Below are 27,305 nucleotides of genomic sequence, written 5' to 3'. Positions count from 1 at the left end.
AGTCTGGTACCTTGACATGCAGAAGGTGGCAAAATGTTTACACGCCCTATTTTCATAGCTTTAGCATGGCATAATGTTTTATTCCAACTATCTTACTCCTCCTTCTGAGAGCTGCTTATAAACTCACGATTTCTCAGTCTTCCGAGTGCTTAATTTAATAGTTTGTCTTAGTGGAAGATCTAAAACTGCTATCAATTCCACTTCCTAAAGTTAAGTATTAATTGTGGCTGTTTTATGACTCAGTGCTGAATGGAGTCTTCATTTTATTTATTTATAGTCCACCTTTTGTCAGAACTGGTAACCTTCCTATATGCTGTTAGCCTATGTGACTCCATATTGTAATCAAGCACTAACCCATGCAACCTTGTTCCAGCAACTAACTAACATCTCTGTGCATTTCAAACAAACTGTGATCACTGAAGGGTGACAGATAGCCTCTGGTCAACATCTGCAGGTGGCTCTTTGAAGCCGAGCCGGTCAGTCTTTCTCAGCAGGACTCCATCCTCCCTTACTGATAACAAGCCCTGGGAAACAGACCGTTGTCTCTCGCCGTGTGAAAGATTGTTTTATTGTTGTCGCCAAACCGCATAAAGTGTATCCAATGCTAACTTTCGGCATCAGTGTTATCCTGTACCTTCAGCTCTGTAGTTCCCAATAAATGCCTATACTTTGCAACAAGTCTTGGGCCTCGTTTGGAGTTCTTCCAGTTCTGACACCTTTCTCTTTGGGACTCAAGGTGGATTATAGGATATAAAACAGACGAACAAAAATATCCAACCAACAATACAATTGGACTTGAATTACAGAATTAAATAACCACAGTTTGCTTTGCAAAAGCATCACAAATAACTGTCAGATCCAGACTATTTAAAGGCTCAGACTTTGAAGTCAGCAAGTGCCAAAATACTCAGCAGAAGTTAGCTGATGCAATGGTAACTGAGAAATAGGGTTTTCCCACCAGTGTCACTCTATTTTTACCAGTGTCACACTTCTATCTTCCATTCAGCTAGCTCCACAATGAACCAAAATGCCCCAGCTGTGCCTCAGGCCTGGCGAAGTCAAAGAGGAGTACCATATTGATAGTTCCAAGGAGCTTCCCTTCCCTTTCAGGGCCCGTCCCCCATTCCTGGCTGCCTCAACAGAACTATCAACTAAGATTGTAAAATCCCCAAGGGCATTCCATAAAGTAGTTGATCCATGAGAGGACTGTTTTAATTAAGCCCCCACTCCTTTGTAGCATCAATGCCTTGAGAAGGTAGTGGTCGAACAATGGAACAAGCTAAAACTCCAGTCCCTCTACCAGCATATCCTCTTTTATCTTGCATTTTCATTCCTTACCATCCTACAAACCAATTAAATCTTTATATCTCAAACCATGTCACATCCCAGAGCACCATAACCCTGGGGGGGGGGGCACAGTTGCAGAGCAGAAGGGAAAACAAGGTAGCTCTGAAAGGGTAGCTGAGTAACTGTCAGGCAAATACCAGTGCAGCGAGCGCTAGTTCAATGTGAAGTGAAGACCTCCTTGGGGAAAAGGCCATTTTATCACTTTTATTAATAGCCTGTAGATATTCTGCTTAACTGGCCCTGCTTTTGTTTTTATTTTGTTTGTGCTTTAGTTTCTGTTTGATCTTTCTGTTGTTATTAATTTTTATGGATTTAACACTGCCATCTGGTTGTTTTAAACTGTTGCTTGCCTTTGTTTTGTTTTATTAATCTTTGGTAATTTTTTGTAATCTGTCTCAAGTGGTTCTCTGCAGAAGTTGCTGTGATACCCCTTCTCACTCACACAGAGTGCCAACCACCCCCAGCAAACTTTTTTTCTCTCTCACTCCCCCAGGTTCTGGGCAACACATAGGCAATCACATTCACCAGCCTTCTTGTCTTTTAAAATATTTAGAATCTTGACCCTTTTACCTCTCAAGTTCTCTCACGCACATAAGTATCAACAGACAAGGCAGCCCATCCCGCTCTAATAACAGGCCCTTTAGTCACACAGAATTATTGGGACTGGGGCTCAAACACAGTTGCATTCACACACTGCCACCATTAATTCATATCCTATATTATATAAACACACCTCGAGATATCGAATTGTGTTTCTTTCCCTTAGACATGCAGCCAATAGGGTTAAACAGAACAAGAAGTAAACTTTCAGTTATGGTATTAACACTGAAAAAAAGTGTTAGAAGTGATGATGTTTTGCTTTCACTGAACTTTTGAAGTGTGGTCCTATTCCTGCAATTAAGATACTTGGTTACAAAATGACTATTTTCAGCCCACTCTAAGCAGCTCTTCTTCAGTTTCCCTCAATCTGACATACTCTCTTCCCTCTCAAATTCCCAGCAGCCAATGCCCAACTGCCATTTTTTAACTCTCCCTTTCTCTAATATTCCGTTAGCTCTCATTCATTGCTTTTAGGGACTTCTTTGCCAATCTTCCTATGTGGGGCTGGTGTGTCTGCTTCCTTTCAATTTGACTGTCATCAACTTCCCCTATTCTCCTTTTGCGTCACATTGTTTAGACTGGGAATTCCTGTTCTTTTCTGTACAAGGCATAATTATGAAATGTGCTTGAAAAATTTAATCATTATTCCAGTCTGACTTCTTCTTCCATTGCCATGTGATGGAGACGGCACTGGTCACCCTCACAGATGACCTCCACAAGCAGCTGGATCGAGGCGCTGTTGTTATTATTTTATCTTACAGCAGTATTCAACACAGTAGATCAGGATCTTTTGATCCACTGCCTCACCAATGTAGGAGCTTGTGGGATGGTCTTGGAGTGGTTTACTCTTTTATTCAAGGTCATGGACAGAGAATGACACTAGGGCAATTCTCTCTCCAATGTTGTTTAACATCTACATGCACCCTCTCACCCAACTGGTGCAAAGATTTAGGCTTTATCTTTTGATGGGCAGATGGATGTATACTGCCCCTTCAAACTTGGCTGAAGGGCTGGAAGCCATGGTGAAATTGTTAAAACAGAGCCAGCTGAGATTGAATCCAAATAAGATGGAGGTTCAGAGGTTGCGGGTGGGGGGGATTCAGGCTTGGAGTGCCAACTCCCAGCTCTTGACAGTGTGCCCCTGATACCAGTACCAACTGTGATTCTGGATGCCTCCTTATCAATGGAGGCCCAGATCACAAATGTTGCCAGATTAGTGTTTTTCCAGCTACGCCAGGTCAGGCAACTGGCCCCCAACCTGTCTTGCTGATTTAGCCACAGTAATCCACACAACAGTCACCTACAGATTAGACTACTGTAACTCACTCTATGTAGGGCTACCCTTGAGAAACTCCTGGAAACTCCCCACTAGTCCAAAATGCAGTGGTACAGGTCCTTATGGGAATCCTGCAAACAGCACACTTTCTACCTGTGCTGTGTGAACTGCACTGGCTCCAGGTGAAGTACCAGACCAAGTTCAAGGTTCTGGCATCAACCTTTAAGGCCCGAAACCAGAGGGGTGGATCGGACATAAATAAGAGTTTGTTGGGCAAGGCCCTGTGTGTCATGACATGTAATGCTGGGTAGAAGATACGTAAACTTTATAAAGAATTCAGACAAATACAATTAAAGATTTTAAAAAAAACTTAAAACATACTTAAAAGGTTAGCACTCTTGCAATATTTTATTTAACAGTTTCTGATAACTGACACCTCTTGTTCTGAATAACTGCATCAAAATTTGGAGACAATGTCTGTGCTGTAGCAATCTTGAGTATACTATTCAGGTGTTGTTCAGCTGAGGATCTGTAAGCTGCAAACCTACTTTTGATTTGACATTCATTACAGAAATCTCATGTTCAATGCTTTGAGCCTAAGACCCACGAAAACATGAAATGGCTGGGCATTGCAAGCCTTTGTACATGTTGCTTTGTGTACTGGTCAGCCAACTGAGAAAATAAGAGTCTTTGCTCTGTAGCTCCTGTGTGATTGAGCAAGCCTGGCAAAGCAAGTTGTGATGCAGAAAGAAGCAAGAAAGAGAGAAGAAATCAGACAGTGAGTTGCTCACAGGCCTGACAGAAGCCTTCTGAGGTCATGTTTGACATCCCTGCCCTAAATAGTCTGGGACCCACACATCTTTGGAACCGCCTCTCCTGGTATACCCACTGAAGACAACTACATTCTGCAGACAAGAACTTACTGGTGATCCCTGGTCTGAGATGCATCTGGCTGTCCTTGACTAGAACCAGGGCTTCTTGGCCTTGACTCCACTCTGGTGGGATGCTCTGCTGAACAACATTTGTGCAAGGCAGAGATGTTCCACCAGACATTTGGTTGAGGATAGCAACCGTTTCCCATCTGTCTGGCAATCCTGCTTTCTTGCTTCCCCCTCCACCCACCCACCCACCCGCAAGACAGTGGTGCAACCTGAAGTCTCTCAGCACCATTGAATTAGATCAACTGCTGTATCATTGTTCCAACTGTAAATTTTATGTTTGTGTTTTTACTGTTATATACCACCCTCAGCAGTGTTTACAGGGAAGAGCAGTCTAGAAATTTAATGTAAGAGTAAATAAACCATCAACTAAATAGGTTTATCCACAACTCATTGTTTTTACCAATGCAATCCTATGCAGAGTTACTCGAGTCTAAACCCATTGACCTCAGTGGGCTTAGATTAAAGTAACTGCAAAGGACTGAACTGATAACGGTGTTGTTTTAGCGTCCATTTAAGTGCTTTTTTCCCACAATCCCAGTACTGTAATCCCAATAGCATTTATTGGAGAAAAGTGACTGAAATAAAACCATTGTGTATTTTCTTTAATTCTTGTAGAAACGGCATGGTGGGTAAGAGAGAGAAGTGATCAATATTTCAGACTTCAGCACTTTTCCTACAAATAACTGAACCTGCAAAAAATGTCAGCATTAATACCCCTTTTTATCTGAAGATACTTTTTAAATTTGAGAATGCTCATTCATCACAACCAAGGAGAATTTCACTTTTCCACCATACAGAGAAACTAAAACAGAAAGATGTAGATAATGAAATGGTCTTTTTTCTGGTTTGCTGCTGCTATGTTTGTGTTATCATCAGACATGTCTGTCTAAGACATTTTCCATCAATGAAACAGACTCAGGCTACATCCAGACCAAACATTCTCTGTCACATTGCATTTCACTTAATTTCCCCCCTCACCGTTTCAGTACTACCTTCATGAGTTTCTTCTTTTGTCCACTGCTCTGAGCTTCAGTACAGAGTGTTTTAAATATCAGATATACAGTTTAGGGAAGGAAGGGGAACAACAGCTGAATGTTCAGTATTCTAAGGAAAATGCAGCTCAGGAATCTAATCCAAGGAATTTGAGGGTGCGAGCCACCAGTAATGAAAAAGGTCACTATAGAATCTAGAGTATTCTTCCTTTTAAGCAGTTAAAACAATCATTGCTAAAAAGTCCCCAGACTCACACCCCAAAAATTCGTAGCACAACAAATGTAGTATATTTTCCTAATAAATAAACTCCTGCTGGATTAGATCATCTTGAATCACGAATAGCAGATTTCACAAGATGATCTACTTCAACCAATGTCTTCAATGAGGCTCAGTTTACAGTAAGCAGCAGATGTTCAGCCTCATTATATATTTCCTTGGCTATTAATGCAGCATTTAAAATGAATATGAAAAACTGTGTGAGAGGTTAAGTCTTAGCCGTATCTCCCTGGCACCTCCAAAGCACAAAGGGAAAGACATTGTCTGAACAGTTTGAAAGCAGATTGAAGGGTACAAAGCATCCTTTACACAAGTGCTGGGAGCACTGTCTCATGTTGTGCTACTGCTGAACTCTTCAACACTGTTAATTAGTAGTGAATTGTGGGCTGCTGCAATGACAACCAAGGACAAGTTTAGCTAACTCACTGTCCATTGTAGTCGAGTAAAGATATTTTGATTCCCGGCATGTTTAACACTCCCCAAGTCCGGAGAAACAGATCCATTATGTGGAAGCTAATATCTACATGTGAATCACAAATTGTACATACAAAGCATATATGCTTCTAAATCATTCTTTGCAATCAGATTTCCATGCAAATGGGCATCCTAGTGAAAGTAATACAATTTGAATAGATGACTTCTGCATTCAGGTGTGTTTCCTATTTATGCTCCTTCTTCCTGCTTCTGTATGTGGTTCTCCCCTGGATGAGGGAACTGGCATGCAATCCTGCAATCAGTGGGAATTATGCTGCTGGAATTAGACTGCAACCCCAAAAAGAAGAGACTTGCCAACTGTCATCTGAAAACATAGCTCATTGCTGGCAATGTAGCAGTCATTTGACACCTATATAAGTATCATCTTGATTTTATCATAATTCTGTCTTGGTAATATGAAGTCCCAACTACTTTAGTAGAAATATACAGAACAGGACCATTGTGCAAAACCATCTGCAACATGACTCATTCTATGTTACCTGAACTTCCTTCAAAGAGATGGTGTAAGGTGAAAATGGAGAAGGTCACAGAGACATTCATGGTCATTCATGGAATCATGGCACCTAGTAACAACTGGGCCATGAATTTAATAGAACAGTCATCCTTAATGTTTCTCTAATTCCTTAACTTTTCTAAGTCATTCAGATTTTAAGGAAAAAAAACTTACCACAGAAACTATTCTCTGCTGGGACCCATAAGCTGATGCAGTTTGTTGCTTTGCTTTTCTTCCCAAAGTGAAGTTTTTAACTTTGTCTTTCCTTTGTCTAAAGGCAGGCATTGTAGCTTGCTGCAATTATTTTTTTTCCCCCTCTGAAGGAACACCCCCACTCCATAAGCCAAGGTGGCAAGGACCTTTGCGGGCTCAAATTGGCACATTGCTTGGAGTCGCACTGTGCTGACATGAAGGAACAGTATCCAGCAGTTACCATGTGAGCTGACGCAGGATAACTTGATATCTTGCATTTAGCTAGGCTAAACAATGGGGGGGGGGCATCACTTCACTTGTAAACATCTGCTTCAAAATAATTTCTAATTACAAATAAATAAACCACGTTTGGACTTCATTGAATCTCTGTTGTTTTTTTAAGCCAAGATAAATTCAGACACAAAAGTGACAAAAGAAATACTGCAGGGTAATCTATTGCTATACATTAAGATCCTAGGAGGTGGCAGCTACCAGCTCACAAAGCTCACCAAACTGACCACATAAATAAAAACATCAGTTACTATTTAGAAAATCAGCTGAGTATGGAAAGGACAGACTAGGATGGCTCTGAAGGTCAGTATGAGTTTCCAGTGACACTGATGCACTAGTAAGTGTTTTGGTCACTAAATATGGTGTCTTAAAAACAAAAGCAAGCATACCTTTGAAGCGTGGAGTGCTGAAAACAGTACACAGTTCGCTGGGTGTTCTTGTTATGAAATTGTTCTTGTCCTTTCTTTGAATTCCCTAGTTGCAACTGCATCAATGCAAAGGATCTAAGCTGTGCTCATTAATAAATTTATGTCTGAAAAGATATTTCTCTCTTCCTTGTTATAAATTCTCTTCCCACCCCCAATCTGACATGATGGAAGAACAACCACACAACTACAGCAGAAGTAGCACTACAAGTGCAGTTTAAGAGTAAAGAAGCCTTTATGCTTATATTTGGAACCAGTCAAGCTACACTAGGAGTGAAAAGTACAGGTATGTGATATTTATGTATAAGGTAGCCTGCACTAGTTCATGTGGAATAGATGGTTTGCATACATCAACTGCCTTTTCCAAGCATCTACACAGGCTATAGATGCACTATTAAGCCACCTTGTCTTCAGGATTGTCAACATTTTTCCTGAGTCTTTTTTATGAGGTGTTAGTTGTGTAGAATAATTGCTTGTACCCAGTCCCATTACAATTCTGTACAGGTAGCTGATCTTAATAGTGATAATGGGCATGCCAAGACTGTATGAATTCATTATTACGTACTAGTGAGATGCCAGTCATGACAGAGTGCGGTGAATGAAGAGATGTCACAGATATCACAGTGTTCTCTGCAGAAACACACATTGTATTACCTTTCAATGGAGATCTGGCTACCCATTGCTGGATTGGTTCATTTTGCTCTCTGGTAGCAATGAATGGCAAAACAGACACATATAATATGCTATAAAGGCATCCCAAGACCTAATGGGATGGGGACTAGCCAGCAATATCATTAGTGGTTTCCTCAGTTTTGCGGGCAGGATGCTCTGTTTAACTTCCCAAGATTTCCACTCATTTCTTCGTCCCATGGAATGTTATGTAAGTCACTCAGAACTGAGTCAACGTCTATCTGCGTAGCATTGCCCTAGGCTTCCATGGCTTGGTCACTGTAGAACCTATGAAGCCAAGCCATTTGCTTTCATGTGTGTACTGTTATATTTTTATCCTGCCTTTCCTCTAAGGCACTCAGGTTGGCATATATCATTCTCCTCAATCTCCATTATATCTTGACAACTATCCTCTAAGGTAGTTTGGGCTGGGAGAGAGTGAATTGTCCAAAATCACCCTGCAAGCTTACACAGAAGAGTGCAAGTGAAATCACAGGTCTCACTGACCTTAGTCTGGCTCCCTAACCACTACTCCACACTTGGCTGTGGTGTCATATCCAGGACTGTTAATCAAGCAATGGCAGCACTTTGTACAAAGCAGTTTACATTGCTTATCATTTTCTTCCTCACAGTAAACCTAGGAAATGGATCTTTATTATGCCTTTAAACAGCAGAGACAACAAACTGGGGATCTGAGATAAAAGGTCATGATTTGCCCATGGCTGCCCAGCATACCTAAAATTAAGCAGGCAAAAGAATGTGCAAGAAAACAAGTGATGCCGTTTCAGTTAGTAAGCTCCACAAACTGACAGTATTTTATGTTGCAAACAGGAACACTAACCCCTCTTAGGAGATGTCTAATAACTAGCTGTTTGCATGCCTGCAACCAAAAATAGAAGTGGTGACACATGAAGCCAATGTAGTCATAACACCATTGCTCCCTAGCCTTACGCGAAAGATACAGTTGTCAGAATGCTTTTGCACTCTCTCACTGCAGATCTGGGGGTAGATGTGAGAAACAATTGGCCAGGGAATAAGAGAGCAGCACAGCCGTTTCAGTGAACTAATGCATTTAGCACAAATCCTCTTGCCTTAGTATGGAATATGTGCAGAGTGCAAGCAAGAAAAAAACACTTGGAAGAAAAAAAAGATTGGAGCTTATGTGGTCTGGTTAAGGGGCATGCCTTTCATGACTGGTGTCTGGAGAGGTTATTGCTTCTATTTTCTCCCTTGATTTAGACCTAAAAATGAAATAAAAACACTAGTGCTGGTTGACACATTTCACTATTTGACAGTGACATCAAGTGATGAGTACCATGTCAGAAGTCATCGTCACAAGCAAAAACACCAAACTTTTCATGTCAGTTTGCTAACGATGCTATTCAGGAAAGCTGGTTCACGTGAAATTTACATATATATCCATACCCCTTTTCTCCCCATTGAGGGACCTAAAGTGACTTATAACAGTATTTCCCCCTCCTCCTTTTTATCCTAACCACTACCCTATGAGAATGTAACCAGTCAAAGATCAAATTTCCATGGCAGAGTTGCGATTCACGCCTTGGTCCTCCTCCCTGATCCTAGTCTGGCACTTGAACCATTTCATCATATTGGTAGTCATCAGGTGTGGATGAAACAATCCTGAGAGGCACCTAACAAGAAAGGGCTTCTGACTTTACCCTGATTCTAAATACAAAACATGAATAAACTCCATCCTCAGCAAACCATCATTCAACTACATCCTTCTTAATTCCACTTCACATCTTTTAAAAGAAGGAACAACAGTATGTAACTTTCTCAAGAGATTAATCTTTTTTTAAAAGCTCACACAGTTGCACCATGACTGTAAAAGGCTATGTAGTTCTTCAGTCAACAATATCATCATCTTTATTTAAAGAACACAGCAAATGTTTCATTTCTGTGTTGGAGATGGAACTGAATTCCACATATTCAGCATCCTTATGAATTACAAGCTGACCATATGGCAGCTAGCAGGAGCTCTCAATTAATAAACTGAAACAGTTTTTACTTCTGTCAAGTATTCCAGTGATCTTTTTAGATCTCTTGTTGGAGCTTGGAAAAAAAGGTAAGTAAAACCGAAGACAGATTGTGTTCAAATTAATTTACTCTACCATTATGTATTAATTAGAAATAGAAGACTGGAATATGGCCCCTTAACTCCTCTGGGGGCAGACCCTGTGAAAACCAAGGGCCTCCAGATCTGCCTGGAGGCCCCTGCCCTTACCAGCTGATTAGCTCCTGATTGATCCCCATTGGAGTCAGTGCCAATCGCTCCCATTTCCATGTGCCACCAGAAAGCGGGGTAAGAACCCCACCTCCCCTCTCTTGCTTCCAAGTCTCCCCGCCCCCCTCAGCCACAAAGGCAGTCCTGACTGAGTCCAGGGCTGTCACTTGTTGAGGACCTAATCAATTGTGCTGCTTTGTCTGAGTATTTTCATTAGTTTGCTGGCAACTCCTGAGAACAACTGTGCAACTCACTGGCTGTAAGCCATCCAAAGTGTATGCACAGATCAGGTCACAGGGACTGAAGAAAACCAAAATCTGGTCAGTCAGCTGGAATGGAAGGCCAGCCTGTAAAGTGTACAAACACAGACACTGGGGGGAGAAAAGGAAGCAGTCAGAAATATGAGGTGCTGGATGTTTGATAATGTACTAAGTTACTCAACTAATCGGTATATTCCTGTAAGTACTAAATAGCTGACTCTCTGGATGGGTGGTCTAAAATACTAAATATTTTATCAGATTTACAAGAGTTACTTATATATTGGGTATGCAATAAAAATGACAAATGGAAGCCATTTTGATAAAACTGGTGGGATGTATCTCATAACACAGGCACAGTGATTTAATCACAGAAACAGAAATCACTCTTAAGGTCATGCAGTTATGGAATGAACTACAATTGCATTACAATCCTCTTGTGGATCAAAAACTGGCTAATTAATAGGAAGCAGAGAGTGAGTATAAATGGGCAGTCTTCACAGTGGAGGACGGTAAGCAGTGGGGTGCCGCAGGGCTCAGTACTGAGTCCCATGCTTTTAAACTTGTTTATAAATTATTTGGAGTTGGGAGTGAGCAGTGAAGTGGCCAGGTTTGCAAATGACACTAAATTGTTCAGGGTGGTGAGAACCAGAGAGGATTGTGAGACACTCCAAAGGGATCTGTTGAGGCTGGGTGAGTGGGCGTCAACGTGGCAGATGAGGTTCAATGTGGCCAATTGCAAAGTAATGCACATTGGGACCAAGAATCCCAGCTACAAATACAAGTTGATGGGGTGTGAACTGGCAGAGACTGACCAAGAGAGAGATCTTGGGGTCGTGGTAGATAACTCACTGAAAATGTCAAGACAATGTGTGATTGCAATAAAAAAGGCCAACGCCATGCTGGGAATTATTAGGAAGGGAATTGAAAACAAATCAGCCAGTATCATAATGCCCCTGTATAAATCGATGGTGCGGTCTCATTTGGAATACTGTGTGCAATTACGGTCACCACACCTCAAAAAGGATATTATAGCATTGGAAAAAGTGCAGAAAAGGGCAAGTAGAATGATTAAAGGGTTGGAACACTTTCCCTATGAGGAAAGGTTAAAATGCTTGGGGCTCTTTAGCTTGGAGAAACGTGGACTGCGGGGTGACATGATAGAGGTTTACAAGATGCATGGGATGGAGAAAGTAGAGAAAGAAGTACTTTTCTCCCTTTCTCACAATACAAGAAATGGGCATTCAATGAAATTGCTGAGCAGTCAGGTTAAAACGGATAAAAGGAAGTACTTCTTCAGCCAAAGGGTGATTAACACGTGGAATTCACTGCCACAGGAGGTGGCGGCGGCTATAAGCATAGACAGCTTCAAGAGGGGGTTAGATAAAAATATGGAGCAGAGGTTCATCAGTGGCTATTAGCCACAGTATGTGTGTGTGTGTGTGTGTGTGTATTAAAAATTTTTGGCCACTGTGTGACACAGAGTGTTGGACTGAATTGGACCATTGGCCTGATCCAACATGGCTTCTCTTATGTTCTTAATTTGTTCAACAATCTTGACCTTTAAAGGATTGCCTTAAACTTCCCCGAGCCTCCACAGATTGTAGGAAAAGCAGAATATAATTTTAAATATATATATTTAAAATAAATTTTCTGAATAGAGTTCATACTACAAATTAATCTAAAAGTTGATGCCTAGAACTGTTTGATGTTAAACATAGCTTTTACCATCAGCAGAAGGGTTTGCTAAAGTGTTGAAATTTGCAGTTAAGCAGCCTAACATGAAGATGCTCTAATCTAGATTTTACTTTCTAAAATATACCTTTTGATAAAAGTACCACATTATCAACAATCAACTTTGTTCAATATCTAACAAAGATAATTACAACCAGAATCAACTTTGTTCAATATCCTCTTCAAAGAAGCTGAAGCTGAAACTATGGTAATCATTGAGAATTCATTTGCAAGTAACACTTATCTCTGTATACTTGGTTTGCCGTTCAGAGATAAATTAGCAATAAACCTTGCTAATTTAAGCTGAAAGGCTAAAAAGATCTTCATGGCATAGCAAAAACATAAGAATGGGCATTTGGAGAAATGGTACAGCTAATCTTATTCTATCTGCTTAAAATATATTGTTATGTTTAAATAGGCATGGGACAATGATTTCTTCTCATCCATCCACTCAATATTCCCCCATTTCACATCCTGAAAGCCAATAATTAAATGAGTTCTAGGGCATAACACGTGGCATGTGACCTAAATTACAAAAAAAAAAGAAGAAGAGGGAAGAGAAGTGAGTCAACAACCAACAGTCTTAAAATCCTTTTCTGGAGTTTTCATAGCACCTTTACCATGTGTAAAAAAATGCTCCAAGTAACATCAAAAAAGGTACAGAATTAAATTTTACTTTTGTGAGACAGGCTTTGGATTTCCCATTTGGACAAAAGATCAGCCTCTCTTGCAGCAAGAACATGCTGCTTACATCAGTTCCCCAGTCCACTTACCCTTCTCACAGGTCTCTTGAGAACTGAGAATGCAATGGTAGGATAGACCTTTTGATAAATAGCCTTTAATCACTGATGGATCCAGAGCAATTGCTCACACTTGCCAGTAGGCTTTCCATTTCCCCACTGGGAGCAGCACTTCAGAGGCCAGCATGAGGGAAAGAAATTAAAAATTGCCATGACTAGGGATGCATGAGGAGGAGGAGTGGGGTTTTTTTATCTACCTTTTATCTACCTTTTAAGAAATCTCAAAACGGCTTACAATTTCCTTCCCTTCCTCTCCCCACAACAGGAACCTTGTGAGGTAGATGGGGCTGAAAGAGTTCTGAGAGAACTGTGACTGGCCCAAGGCCACCAGCAGGCTTCGGATGCAGGGCCTGCTCACCCACTAGGCAAATTAGGCATTTGTCTAGGGTGCCGGGAGGGGGGGTGCCGAATTGGACTCTCCCCCCTTCCCCGTACCCAAGGCAAATGCCTAATTTCCCTCCCCTCCATGCTGCCACCGCCACCACTGCCGCTGTTATCGCCATCCCTTTTCCTCCCTTCTCTATTGCGAAGCCGCGTGCTGACGCCACCCCCTTCGTGCACTTGTCCCCTCCCCTGCGCACTCTGAGGAACACCACTAGAACCCGCTTGTCAAGTGCCTTGCCATTTTCTCTAGTTGCTAGACTGCTTTCACTTTTGTCTTCTCACTTCTGCTGCGCCTATCTCCTTGCAACAGTTATCAAAATTCCTTCACACTGGTCTGAGGGGTTACTAAGGAAAACCTCCAGATTAGGAGCACCTGCGATAGGGGCCTGGGAAAGACTTGGGGGGAGGGAATGCTGCTTCCCGCTTTTCTTTAAAATTGTAACAGTTTAAGTTAGGTCTATATAAGGGGGCAAAAGCCCACCAAGCCAGTCTTTGCAAAGTCTGTCCTGCCTACCACTAGCTGTCATGAGTCAATAAACAACCATTAATGAAGTGGACTGTTCGTGATCCTTGAACCGCAGGGGTCTCACCACTGCCCTACTGACTTTGACACCATGGCCTGAGCATCTGAGCATTCTCTTTTAAGAGAATGCTGGAAGAGGCTTCGCTCCCCCCTCACTTCCAGTTCCAGAAAGGAGGGGGAGCGAAGCCTCCTCCAGAATTCTCTTGAGAGAATGCTCAGATGCCCAGGCCGCGATGTCAAAAGTAGGGCAGATTCTTAGCAGCGCTTATCAGAGTGTAGGGGGCGGCGCATGGCGCTGCAGAAGGGAAGGGGGCAGACAAGCAAGTGAGGGGGGAGACAGCCCAGGGAGGGCACATGTGCCTAGGGCTACCAGGGGCATGGGGCGGCAGACTGTAAGTCTGCCTGGGGCACCACATGCCCTGGGGCCGGGCTTGTTAATATGGAAGCGTTTACCAGCTTAACATGAAGATGCTCTAGTCTAGATTTCTTTTTTAAAAGATACCTTCCTGGAGGACTAGTGGAGAATCAAACTCTAGTTCTCCCCATATCTGCCCCACAGGACTTTATGTTCAGCTAATCAGCTATCTGCTGGTTGTCCCTGGCCCGAAGGCTGTCCGTCTTGCCTTGACTAGAGCCAGGGCTTTTTCTGCCTGGTAGAACATGCTTCTGTTGGAGATTAGGACCCTACCTGATGTACTACCTTTTTGTAGGGCCTGTAAAATGCAGCTGTTCCACCAGGCCTTCAAGTGAGGCAGTGGACTCCCATAGTACATCGAGTCTGGCCTCCCTGTTGCAGCATTCCATTGTTTATCGGACCTATTGGAACATCATTGGTTCCAGCTGTTTGCACTATGGCCTGATTAGCTGTCTTCCACCCGAAATAGAGTAATTTTAATTGTTTATTTACTTAGAATTTTATTGCCTATTGCTATAATTTAAGTCTGTTGTGATATGCCCTGAGCCCTCTTGAAAGACAGAGCAGATTAGAAATTAACGTACATACATACATAAAATTAGAGGCTGCCACTCTCAACAATTACACCACACTGGCTCTCTATTTCTAGTGTGTGTGTGTGTGTGTGTGTGCAGAGCAGGGTAGTAAAGAAATATTTGATGCCATCTGAAATAAAGTACATTTTAAGCTTTTTTTTGGGGGGGGGGGGTATCCAGATGGTTTTCAGGCTTGTTCAGAATACCAGGAAATTAGTCCCCCAAAATTCTGGAAATATTCAGGAGTATCTGAAAATACTGGGAAGTAGCATTTTAAGACTGCCAGGATTATTTTTCTTCAATTGTACAGTGTCTGTGCCAGCATCATCTTGTCAGGTCCTAATATTGGCTTGCCAGGTTGGTTTGGCTTGGATTCTGGGTTTGAAATTGATTCTATTGGTCTTGCAACAGTGCCTGTTGCTTAAGTTGGTTTGACTGTATTATCTGGTTTGACCCTGGCTTTGATTCTATTGTTTAACACTGATTTAATTAGGCTTGCCACACTGGCCTGTGGTTCTGCGGGGACTCTCCAGTTCTACATTGGATCTCTTGGCCCTGTTGATTATATCTGCATTTTGCTTGCTGTTATGTGTTTGGTTAGCCAGCGCCCTGACAAAACAGCTAGCCAGTGCACTGACAAAGAAATGTTGGAGGATGGGGACGCCTTATTCATATGACCATAGAACTGGATCTCTTTATCTAATCTACTTGAAACATGGGGGTTCTTTAGTGAACAGACAGTACTCACTCCACTGCAATTTTGGAAAAAATTCCACCCCTGCCCCATGATTCCCCAAAGAACTTAATGGACCCAGATAATATTGGAATCCCCCCCTTAAAAGAAAATTGGATAACTCAGAATACCAATAATTATGCCCTTCACAAAATCCAGATCTTACTGATTTTTTTCCTGGCACACAGCCCTAGTAATGATGTTATGCCACTTCCAGGGAAAACCTGGAAATGACATCATACCTCCCTAGGTGTCAATCAAAATGATGTGATTTTGGCACAGAGTTTCTGGGTTTTCTGCAAAAGTGGTGCAATGCTTTCACTCAATGGAACTCTTCACACCTGTTTCACTAACTTCCAATTGTTGTCAATTCCACTTGCCATATGTTGCCATACATCATGCAAGGGACAGCCATAAATTACTGGAACCCTACACTCACAGAAATGACAATGAAGACAGTGTGGTTGTGGATTGTGCAGTGAATTCCATTCAAACCGAAACCAATGCATAGCACTTATAGCAGGGGTGTCAAACATCTGGCCCGCATGCCAAACTGCACCCCCACCAGGGCTTCAATCGGGCCTTCGAGCTCTCTTCTCCCCGCTCCTGCCCTCACTCTGCGAAGCTCCAAGGCTGCAATATACCCAGCTCCTTCTGCCTTCTTGTTGCAGAGGCTAAAGCACAAAACAAAGCTGCAAAGAAAATGGCCTCTGGGCAGAGTAGACCAGAATGGGAAATCCATTTCACATTTTCCTTGCAACTTTGTTTCAATGGAGTGGAGTTGAGCTTAACTTTGCAGCATTCCTATGGCCAGCTGAAGCTTCTAGGAGTTGTGTCCTTAAAAATCAAGCGTTGATGCTTTGAGCCAGCTTTGTCTCTTCTCAGTGGACATAAGAACTAGTGCCTAGTGAGTACTCTTAACTTGGGAACACACAGCCAAAGGGAGATATTGCACTGGAGAGCCACTGCTAATCTGAGTGTGTGTGGGGGTGGGGGAGTGGGGAAGAAGTTTGAAACGTCTTGCCATTTCATGTTTTTGCAGGCTGAGAGCATTTTATATTTTTAGTTTTCTGCTGTGTGATCCTTTTGCTTTTTCTTGATGTTTTATTTTTAAAATTGCATTGCAAAATCCCACTATTCCCCTACCTTTCCATTCTAAACAAAATATTGCAAGAGTTTTAAGCATATTTGTATTTTAAGTTAAAATAATATATTTAATTGTGTTTGCCTTTGTCTTTTATAAAATCTGTATCTCCACTATCCAGCATTACATTTTAGGACACACACAGCTCGGCCCTATGAAGTCCCATTTATGTCAGATCCAGTCCTCCTAACAAATTAGTTTGACACCCCTAACTTATAGAGTTCTCAATGGAACAGGGATAAACTTGAATCTGAACTGACCCTGACTACAGAATTGCAAAAGTGGTGCAGACATTAACTTTCATGGTAGCAGCTGCAATATGGGAGACCTGTCAATCATTTTATTTATTTTATTTATTAGGCAGATCTGCTGATTTGCAAAACAAGTCACATGAAATTCAAATATCTGTGCATAGAGCTATACCAAAGGGCAGAAGTAAAAGGGAAATAGGTGAATTGTACATACCTTTTCAGAGTTTTTATCATTCAGGAAGCGGTGAATAAAAAAAAATGCATGACTTTGAACAAATGATGAACTTGTGTAATCCTGAGGCCCATCTTCTCAGTACTTGTGTATTTTCTTTTATTTACAGCCCAATTTTCTCCATAATGGGGACTCAAAGAAGAATCATTCTCTCCCCCCCCCCATCTTATCCTGACAACAGCCCTGTGAGGTAGTTTGAGCTGAGAGACTGTGATTGGCACAGGATCATCTGGCAAGCTTCCATGTCAGAGTAGGTATTACAACCTCCTAAACTGATATTCAAACTGCAATAACGATGCTGACTCTCCATACACGGAAGGAGTATACCTGGTTACTTTTGGTCACCATGAGTTTTAGTTGAAGCAAATTTTGCCAGTTTTCATAATGATTCAAGATGTGCCTGGGAAAAGATGTAGCTATCCACAAGAAGATCAGTATCTACTACTGCATCAGATATATACTTTTTGCTGTTATACTCATGCAGGCCATACTCCCAATAGCACATTCCCTCACCCCAAAGATGTCAAGGGGTTCCTGTAGTCCTTTGAAAATAAAATAAAACAAAGATTTCCACGAGAGGGACTAACTCAATGAGAAGTTGTTTACAATTTGTTCAGTTTCCATTCAATTTATTAATGCTCATAGACAAACTGCTCATAAACAAATAAAGAAAGGGTACAAAACACACAATGACCAATATAGAATTTACGTTACAGGATATCATTATTAAATCCAATAGATGAAAATTTTACCACAAAAAGTGTCACATGAGTTTTGTTCTATTCACCTTCCCACCTCCTTTTTTATTCTTGTGTACTACTACAGCTGGCTCTAATAAGAAATTTCGCAAAAGGAGCAAAAAAAGCTTTTCACCTAACAGCATGCCTTCCTCCCAGCTACCTTCACCTTGTGCCAATGATGTTTCTACAGTTATCAAGCAGCACTGCAGGATCAGAGCTATTTACTTAAAAAGATGAAATCTGTCCTGCTGCTCAAGAGCTGGGAAAATGGTGTATGCCAATGTATTTAATAAGAAAAATGTAGAGGAAATATAATACGAGCCATAGTCTAAAAGCTGAACAATTTACTTAGTACATTTAGGGGAACTTTTCCTTTATGTACATGCAGCATCCCCACCTAGATTGGAAAGATGATTTTTAAGTTTTGCAAGCAATTTGAAATGTAGCTACTTTTAAAGAAAAATGTCACAAACTTACTAAGATTCCATCCTGAAAATCTCCAGATATTTTCCAAACTTGGGTACCCAACTTTTCAAACCTGTAGGCACCTTTGGAAGCTTGTGAGAAGGCAGAGTGTTACTCCAAAATGGATGTCACAGGAGGTGGAGCCAAATCCCTGAATGGCTGTCAAGCCCAATGTCTGCCTCCTCACTTTGCAAAAGAATATCCAAAAGTGAAATAAAAAGAAATGAAGGAAATTCTGAAGGAGGGAGCAAGAAAGAGATTGGGAAGTCAAAATAAAAGAAGGGAAACTGGAGGAAGGGAAAAAAGGAGTGCTGATGGGTGCTGTGGCACCCATGAGTGCCACATTGGAGAACCTTGGTCTATATTGGCCTTAGTAAAAACATCATTGGCTGTGGATATTTCAAAATTATGCTAATGCCTTCTACTCAAGAAATAACATACAGAGTCTTATTGTACAAATTCAGAGCTGACAGATGCATCTTGGCCAATTCCGCACTAGACCTTTAATCCTGGTCCAGCCCTGTCCCCAGACTGATTTTCTGCACTAGAATCATAAACTCATAGAGTTGGTTTCTCTGATTCCATGATTCAAATGTAGAATTTCAGTTTGGGGACAGGGCTGGACCAGGATTAAAAGTCTAGTGCCGAATTCCAGAGTGAAGGTGCCACCATAGAAAATGCCCTGTCTAGCTATCACCAGCCTCACCTCAGAAAGCAGGGGCACAGAGAGCAGGGATTGAGAGGCAGATGTTAACTGGTGGGCTTGATTATACAGTAGGAGTCAGATATAGAAAAGGATATAACTCAATCTTATTTCAGTATCAGTCAATGAGGAATTAAGTACAAATTTGGGGGGTGGAGGACACATGCACATGTGCACAGTCATCATTTCATACTTGCGTATTTACAATTTTGTTAACAAACATAAGGAATTCATGTATAGGTAGTTTATGTCATCATATGTGAAATGTCTTTTGGTTCCACTGAGGCTACTTATACCATTCAGTGCAGGAGTTACATTTAAAATTGTTTGGGGGCTGAGATCACTTATGTCAGATACTTTTCTGACATGCCCTGCAGTTATGCCACCAGAGAAAATGTAAAACTACTTGAAGAAAACGTCTTATTTCCTTCTTCCTTTACCCAGCAAAGATTTAATTACAAATTATTTTCCATGTTCTTAGCCCTGATCAAGTATTAAAGAGAATTTCTCACCATTTAAAAAAAAAAGGAGCATTACAGCAAGCACATGCTTCAGGCAGTTCTTTGGCATTTATTCACATAACATGATCAATAAAGCCTGCAGACTCAGCTGCATTTTTTTAACACTGGGTGCTCCATGCATTTATTACTATCTGTATTGATTTCACGTTGTAAAAAAATGTGCTACGATACCTGCTTTTTACTGGTATTATTTTAGATCTGCTAGTGTTACAACTCTGCTGGTTGAGCTTTTATTCAAGCTCATAACTTGAATAAAATTTCACTGGTCTTAAAGGTGCTTTCTTTGTATCTCTCCCATGGGAACTGGGCAATGGAAGTGTCCCTCTTTTCCTCCTTCCCCAGAAGATGAGGAGGGAGAGGAGCCTCAGTCAACAGAAGGAAGAGAGGCTTGGCTCAGCAGCTCTGCTGTGCAACTGAGAGAGCCTGGTGAAGCAAGCTCTCCCCCCAGCCCAAGGAAAAAGAGACTTTGCTCTATAGCTCCTGTGCAACTGAGCACACCTGGCAAACCAAGCTACCACACAGAAGAAAGCAAGAGAGAGAGATAACGATGAGTTGCAGGCAGGCCTGACAAAAGCCCTCAGGGGGGGGGTGCAGATACTGCCCGCAGGCTGCCATTTTACACCCCTGGTCTACAGTTTCTACAATTTGAAAAGGAGGATCCCTGAGAATTTCATCACAATTGGAGAAGGCAAGAGTTAGATTGACAAATGTGGTATTTCAATTGCTAGTTCAATACAGACCACTAAAGGACCTCATTACTTTCCTCTTTGTAATGTATAGTGTCAGTTTGTTCTCATCCTCTGCTTCAAGTTCTCTAAGTAGTTGCCTATCCATAAAAGGACATTTATAGTTCATAGCTGTTGGGGGATTTCTATTGTACCCCCAACAATATAAACCCCCAAAATCAATATCTGCAGTTACCAAAACAACCTGCAGTTATCAGAAGGCTTACTCACTAACAAGTTTTAAGACCTTGTAGATACACTTTCTTAGGCTCCATGTTTAGAAAAGCAAACAGTTTATTAGACGTCACGTTTCTCTTTTAGACAGAAGGCTTCAAATATAGTTAGAAAGGCGAAACAAGAGATTACATTAGCACAGTTGCTCCTACAGTTCCTTTAGACTTAAGAAGACCCCTTTAGAAGACTTAAAATATATGGATAGAAAAGCAAACGGTTGGATAAACTTAGCACATTTAAGAAAACAATTACACAGTTAGAATTCAGTCAAGTACAAGCATAACATACAATAAAGCAATAATGAAAAATATAAGTCCCAACAGGTACTTATCCCTATTAGTCTACATTTTCCCATTTAGAATCTAAGTCCCAAATCCCTAGTAGATGCTATGCTCTAGATTCCAAGTCTGAACATTTTTTCTATGTTTGAGATCTCAAACAGAAAATGATTTAAATCAGCAAAGGCTGTTTCTCCTCTTAGGCTGTTCAGTATAAGAACTGTCTCTGCAGAGCAGCCCCAAAGTCTAAGTTCCAATTAGTATGGCATAATCTGACACAGAGGAAGAGTAGCTACACTCTGGTCCAGATCAGCAGTGTGGGCCAAAAAATCCACAGCTTATATAGGCTCCAGTGACCTATACACATCTACTACATCACTCTCAGCTGTAAACAATTTCAGGGCCAACTATCAACAATCAGAGCTAACTTCAAAACAATCATGGCTGAGATTGTTCCCAGTTCAATTCAACCTTTTACCCAGTTTCTGGGCCTCTGCAAATGGCTGCTCCCTCCATCTTGTTTCCTGCCATCCTGGTTGAACTTTCACCCAGTAACCCACTCCAGCCCTCATATAGAGACTCCATGGTGCTGAAAGACTGAGACCTCTAGTGGCCAAATTCCATAACTGCAGCAAAGATTAACAGCTTAGAGCTGCTGAGAGCAATTATATTGCTGTTTAGAGAAATATGAATGCTTAATATTGCTGAAAAGCTTAGAACTCTTGTTGCCAATTTCATAAAGAGTATGTTTAAGAACATAAAGAATATGGTTAGGATCATAAAGAGGGCCAACCCAAAATAAATTCCACCACAATAGCTCTGAGCTAACTCAGGAGTCTTTTATCTGGGACTTAGGTTCTTTTTACATGTTACAATAAATATATAATACAAACTGGATGTATGTGCATACCACTGTTTGTAAGAAGAAGTGAACACACATTCCCTTTACAAATTAAACCAGGGATCAGTACCTGGATAAATGTGGGGTTCCAATCATATTTGACTGTATAAAAATATTTGCACATATAAAAATAATCAAGTTTATACCATATACAGATTGTACATGCATTCACTGTAACTTGCAAAAATGGATTTTTCAAAGGCTTTTTGTAACTCCCAAGTATATAATATCTGTTGGACCACACTATCTATATGCCTGTTAAGTGGCTGGACAATCTTTTGCAGAAACCATTTGGATTCTCCATTAGCCAGACTGGTCTTTCCAATGTACTTAACAATTCTAGCTTTAATATCACTTTCCAACTAATTGTCTTGAGCTGGATGGCCCAGGCTAGCCCTGATCTCACAAGATCTCAGAAGCAAAGCAGAGTCAGCTTTGGTTAATATTTGGATAAAAGACCACCAAGGGAGTCCAGGTTCATGATGCAGAGCTTACGCAATGGCAAACATTTCTTGCATTTTTTGAAAACCCTACAGAGTTGCTATAAATTGGCTACAACTTGACGGCACTTTCCACCACTACCACGAATTTATTTGTGATAGAAGTTACGTTGACAGGTTTCTTTCTTTTTTTAAAATAGACTTTACGTTTGCTATTCCTGGATCCTCCAAATAGGATTCTAATTTTAACTCTAATTTTTCTTAAAACATGAGCAATTTCATGGTTTAATTATTTAAGAACCTGCAGGTGAATGTCATCCATCGCCAACGATACATCAATACATAATCTATCAATTAGATCCAAATCTTTATTCTCTGGTTGATATAGCTTCTCTGTTAAGCTTGAAAACAATTATTCAGATGGGGTTCATTTGCTAACATCTTCCAAACTGGAAACTGATGCAAATGATTCTAATTAACCTTTCTTTCTTCCTTCAATACTTCTTTCACAAGGAATCCAAGGAGATAAGGCAGGGCATACATTATTTAAATAAATACATTTTAACAAATACACACATAAATAAGCATATCCAGGTGCTATCAAAATATTAGCCAGCTAATCTTGTAAATGGAGTAAAACCCTTTACTTGATATACATCCCATTTATGTGAATCCATGAAATGTCTAAACATGCATACTGTGCCATGAAGCATATTATAAGATTGAAAAATTTGAAATATATGTCCAAGGAAACTCCAATTTGCCCACAAGACAGAGTGTGTGCCCATACAAGCTCCTGCATTATACAGCTGACTTAGGAGGAAGGGGAGGATGCTATTCAGATTAGAGTTGAGAAAATACACACATTTCATATGCTAAGAATATTACAATAAACTATATGTTTCAGTATATGAACTTGTACATTATAAAATTATATAGTTATCTTTTGAATTTTAAATTTAAATTGTATTTCAAGAGACTGAAAAAGTATAAAATAAACACATAATTAGTTAACTGGTATTCTTTGTATCCTTAAGGAATATTCAATATAAACATTATTTGTAGGCTGTATCTCTGTACGTAATTGTGAGAAAATTCCATGGCATTCATTGGGACTTGATTTCATATAAGTATAATATGTAAGCGTAGTATATCAAATTATTTTACAGCTAGACAAATTACTAATAAGCAATGCGTAGATTCTGACACTATTTGTACACTGTAATGTATGGACCTTGAGTATTAACAGCACATACCAGTATTTATCTACGTGCAGAGCACACTTAAGTAATCCAATATGACTCAACACAGTACATTCAATTCAATCAGCAATTATGCTGCATTTTGAGGTATTTCAAGGACTTCTACTATTCTATCAATACTCCTACATATTTTCAGAGCAACAATTGTCAAGGCTGTACACCATGATCATAAAACAGTATTTAACACAGTTTGAAGCATTATTGAAAATATACAATTAATAACCTGAGAAACAGAACACTACAGTTCAGAAGTGGAGGAAACACCATACAAGTGTCTTATTATCATTAAAAGCTGGGGCTTGGCCCAAAAGGAGGGAAGTGTAAGGAAAATAAGTCTCTGGATTATCAAGAGAATACAGATATTAACACTTATTTGTATATCTATGGGAGCGGGGGAGTTTCATTTCCAGTCATTAATTGGCCTTTCAGGGTTCCTTTTGTCTTAACCAAATTTCAGTTGCACAGGCTTCTGTTCATTCATTCAGCTCCCTGGTTTGCAAAACCAGAATGAACAGAGACTCTGCTTAAACATGTGCACGGGCAAGAGCAAAGGACTCTCTGGACCCTGCACGTTTCCACAAGTACACACCTTCTGGTTTTCAAAGCAGGCATCTGTTTAAGACTGAAATAGCTTGAATATTATACAGCAGCCAGAAAGAAAGAAAGAAACTCAGGCACATATTTCTGTATTATACATTCATACACCGACAGAGAGAGAGAAAAAACAAAGCAAAAGAAACTATTTACACATACAGTTTAAATTCATTAGCAGTACTTACTTACATATGTTAAGAAAAGAGACTCAGAGCTTCTGCTCCCTCCAAGCCAAGTGATTAGAAGCTAAAGCTGTTATCTGCTAAGAACTGAGCACTGCTGGCAACTTCAGTTCTCACGAAATAATCTCCAAACTGATTGTTCTTCTAGACTGCATTGAAAGCCTCTCAGCGTCATCCACTGTCTTCTGTGCATCATGTTTTTACATATGTAGGCTCCCTCTCACAGCCCCACACTTCACAACATTACATAATGCCAAGATGTTTCTTCCACTGTACTTTGGGAAAAGTGCATTCAGTAAGAGCACTCAGATATATGAAGCTGGGGGTGGACATCAAGCATCCTCAATAATACATTTTTGTGCAAGTCTTAAGGCAATTTATGAAGCAAAGTTCTAAAACAAGGCTGACTAAAGAGTAATTTTATTCTTTCTGCTTCCCTCACAAGAGGGAATTCAGAGACTACTTTTTAAAATTCAGTCCTGTGCACATTCACGCCCCCATACCCATCTCTTTTGAGACAGACAGGGTTGTACAAATTGCTCTGACAGTAATAGGCACCCTCCAACTAAAAAATGGCAGTCGACTATAAGCCATTTGAGGAAATTGTAGGGCTGTCAAAGACACTGTTACAGCTAACAGTTCATCCAAGTCAGGAAGCATTTGATTGCAAACTCTTTTCTTCTCCAATTGCATTAAAAAATGCAATTCTAAATTAACTATTTAAAACATCAGTAGCATCAGCCACCACAAAATGCTGTACAAAATAACTTCAACAAATTGTGGACAAAGATGACAAACCTAACAACACACATGTACATGATTTTGAGAAGAAAAGAGTAAAGGAACAACACCTGTCTATGCCTTTCCAGTTAATTATTATATATATAAATTTAAAGGACAAAAACCAACTTACTCTTTGCATCAGCTTCACTGCAAATTAATTATTTCTGTGTGCAGCCAATCCATTGAACATGCTGCTATTTCAAGAGTTCCAGAATAGAGGACAAAGGGAGCAGAAATTCTCTTGATAAGCAACCCTTTTCCTTCAGTCATCAAATTACGTATTGACTGTTTTCCTTTTAACAAAGGCAAGACAACACACACAATGGAACATTCTCCACTTTATTTTATTTATTTTGAACAAGGAGATTAGGGGCAAAGGTGAAGAATGGATTTCCACTTTCTAATTGAATGAGCATTCCAAGACAATATGTCCAGATGCAACTGGCAAAAGATAAAAGGGAAAGAGAAAACAAAGGCCCAAGGAAGTTAGTTGGAAGCAGAACATAATGCATCCTTTAAAAAAGAAATATCAGAAACTTATTTTAATCCTTACAGCCCTTACAGTCAGTAAAGCAGAAACCAAGGCCATCAAAATGCCATATTTATTTAGTATATTTTTATGCTACCTCTTCATAGTCCTGCTCACGGTGGTTTACAATTAAAACATAACTATGTGAAAACACCAGTAAGTAAACAAGCCTTTGGACATTGTTGTTGTTGTTCAGTCGCACAGTCGAGTCTGACTCTTTGTGACCCCATGGACAAAGTCACCATTCTCCGAAGTCTGCTCAAATTCATATTTGTTACATCACTAACGCTGCCCAGCCATCTTATGTTTTGCCGTCCCCTTCTTCTTTTGCCTTCTGTCTTTCCTAGCATCAGAATCTTCTCCAGGGAGTGCTCCCTTTTCATTTGGTGGCCAAAGTATTTGAGCTTCAGCTTCAGCATCTGACCTTCCAGGTAACAGTCTAGGTTGATTTCCCTTAGGACTGAATGATCTGATCTTCTTGCAGTCCAAGGGACTCTCAAGAGTCTTCTCCAGCACCACATCTCAAAAGCATCTATTCTTCTGCGATTGGCCTTCCTTATGGTCCAGCTCTCACAGCCATACTGGGAATACCATTGCTTTGACCTTTGGACATAAGCAGCATTAAAATGATCCAGTACCCAGCTTGCTGGAGGTAAAATGTAAATGACTGGGGAAGGCAATGGCAAACCACCCCAAAAAAGTCTGCCATGAAAACGTTGTGAAAGCTATGTCATCCCAGAGTCGGAAACGACTGGTGCTTGCACAGGGGATCACCTTTATGATAAAACTCATAATTAAAAGCCTGAGTAAAAAAGAGCAGGACATTCCAGAGGCAAGGTGCCACCATAGGAAATGGTTGCCACCTGCCTCACTTTTGAAGGAGGGGGCATAGAGAGCAGGGCTTGAGATGTGGATCTCAGCGGGCAGGCTGGAAGGTGTGGATGGGAACAGTCTTTCATCTACCTTCGTCTCCAAGCCATTAAAGCACTTTGAATTGTGCCCAGAAACAGATGGGTAACCAGTTGCAGATCTTTCAGGCCAGAGAATACAATCCCTGTAACCAACCCCTGACAGTAACCTGGCTGCTGCATTTTACACCTATTGAAGCTTATTTTGGACCATTTTCAAAGGCAGCTCCACGTAGAATGCATTGCAGCAATCTAAGCTAGATGTGATCACAGCATGGATCACTGTAGCCAAGCATGCTTTTCAGGATTCAGCCTATGAACATGTTCCTGCAGAGGGAATTCCCCGTCCAGGATAGGCTGACCATGCAATGTTCATTAAAGGACAGCACCTCAGTCTTGTCTGGACTGAGCTTCAATTTACTGGTCCTCATCCATTCCACTACCTTCTCACATATAGGAATTCGGCACTCTTACTAGCAGGAAATTGAATGGTTTTCGATCTTTAAAACAAATGGATGGAAATCCCTCTTATCATCTAAAGGTTTTGAGAAGCATCCATAGATTCTAAGCACCTAACATTGGTTTGGACTGAGCAAGGATCATGGCTTTCTCCTGCATTTCTTTTTCCCCAGCAGTCCTTTCAAACGCTGGAAAAATTTATTCCCAGATTTCAGGATTTGGTAGACAACCATGTGGCTCAGTGGGCTGCAGTAGGAAGGGGTGAAATTGTCTCTCCTACTCCTGCCATC

At 40.7% G+C, this 27,305-nt stretch overlaps 1 protein-coding gene across 3 annotated transcripts in view; it reads right to left on the bottom strand.

Annotated features, from left to right (window-relative positions):
* TIAM2 (TIAM Rac1 associated GEF 2) overlaps nucleotides 1–27,305 on the bottom strand; it is a 303,128-nt gene that overhangs the window by 28,598 nt on the left and 247,225 nt on the right. Inside the window, exon 1 of one of the 3 annotated variants that reach the window (XM_060241102.1) lies at nucleotides 25,250–25,273. The exons of 1 other annotated variant lie outside the window; for it this stretch is intronic. In XM_060241102.1, coding sequence (XP_060097085.1) covers nucleotides 25,250–25,258 — 9 coding nt within the window. In that variant the 5' untranslated portion in view covers nucleotides 25,259–25,273. Of the gene's footprint in view, nucleotides 1–24,343; nucleotides 24,486–25,249; nucleotides 25,274–27,305 lie in introns of those variants that run through there. One more of the 3 variants, XM_060241110.1, reaches the window with a different exon arrangement.

This window comes from Heteronotia binoei, chromosome 1 (genome assembly GCF_032191835.1).
Source record: "Heteronotia binoei isolate CCM8104 ecotype False Entrance Well chromosome 1, APGP_CSIRO_Hbin_v1, whole genome shotgun sequence".
NCBI classification, from domain to species: domain Eukaryota; kingdom Metazoa; phylum Chordata; class Lepidosauria; order Squamata; family Gekkonidae; genus Heteronotia; species Heteronotia binoei.
Note: the sequence above shows the minus strand (reverse complement) of the source record. Positions and strands in the feature narration are given on the sequence as shown.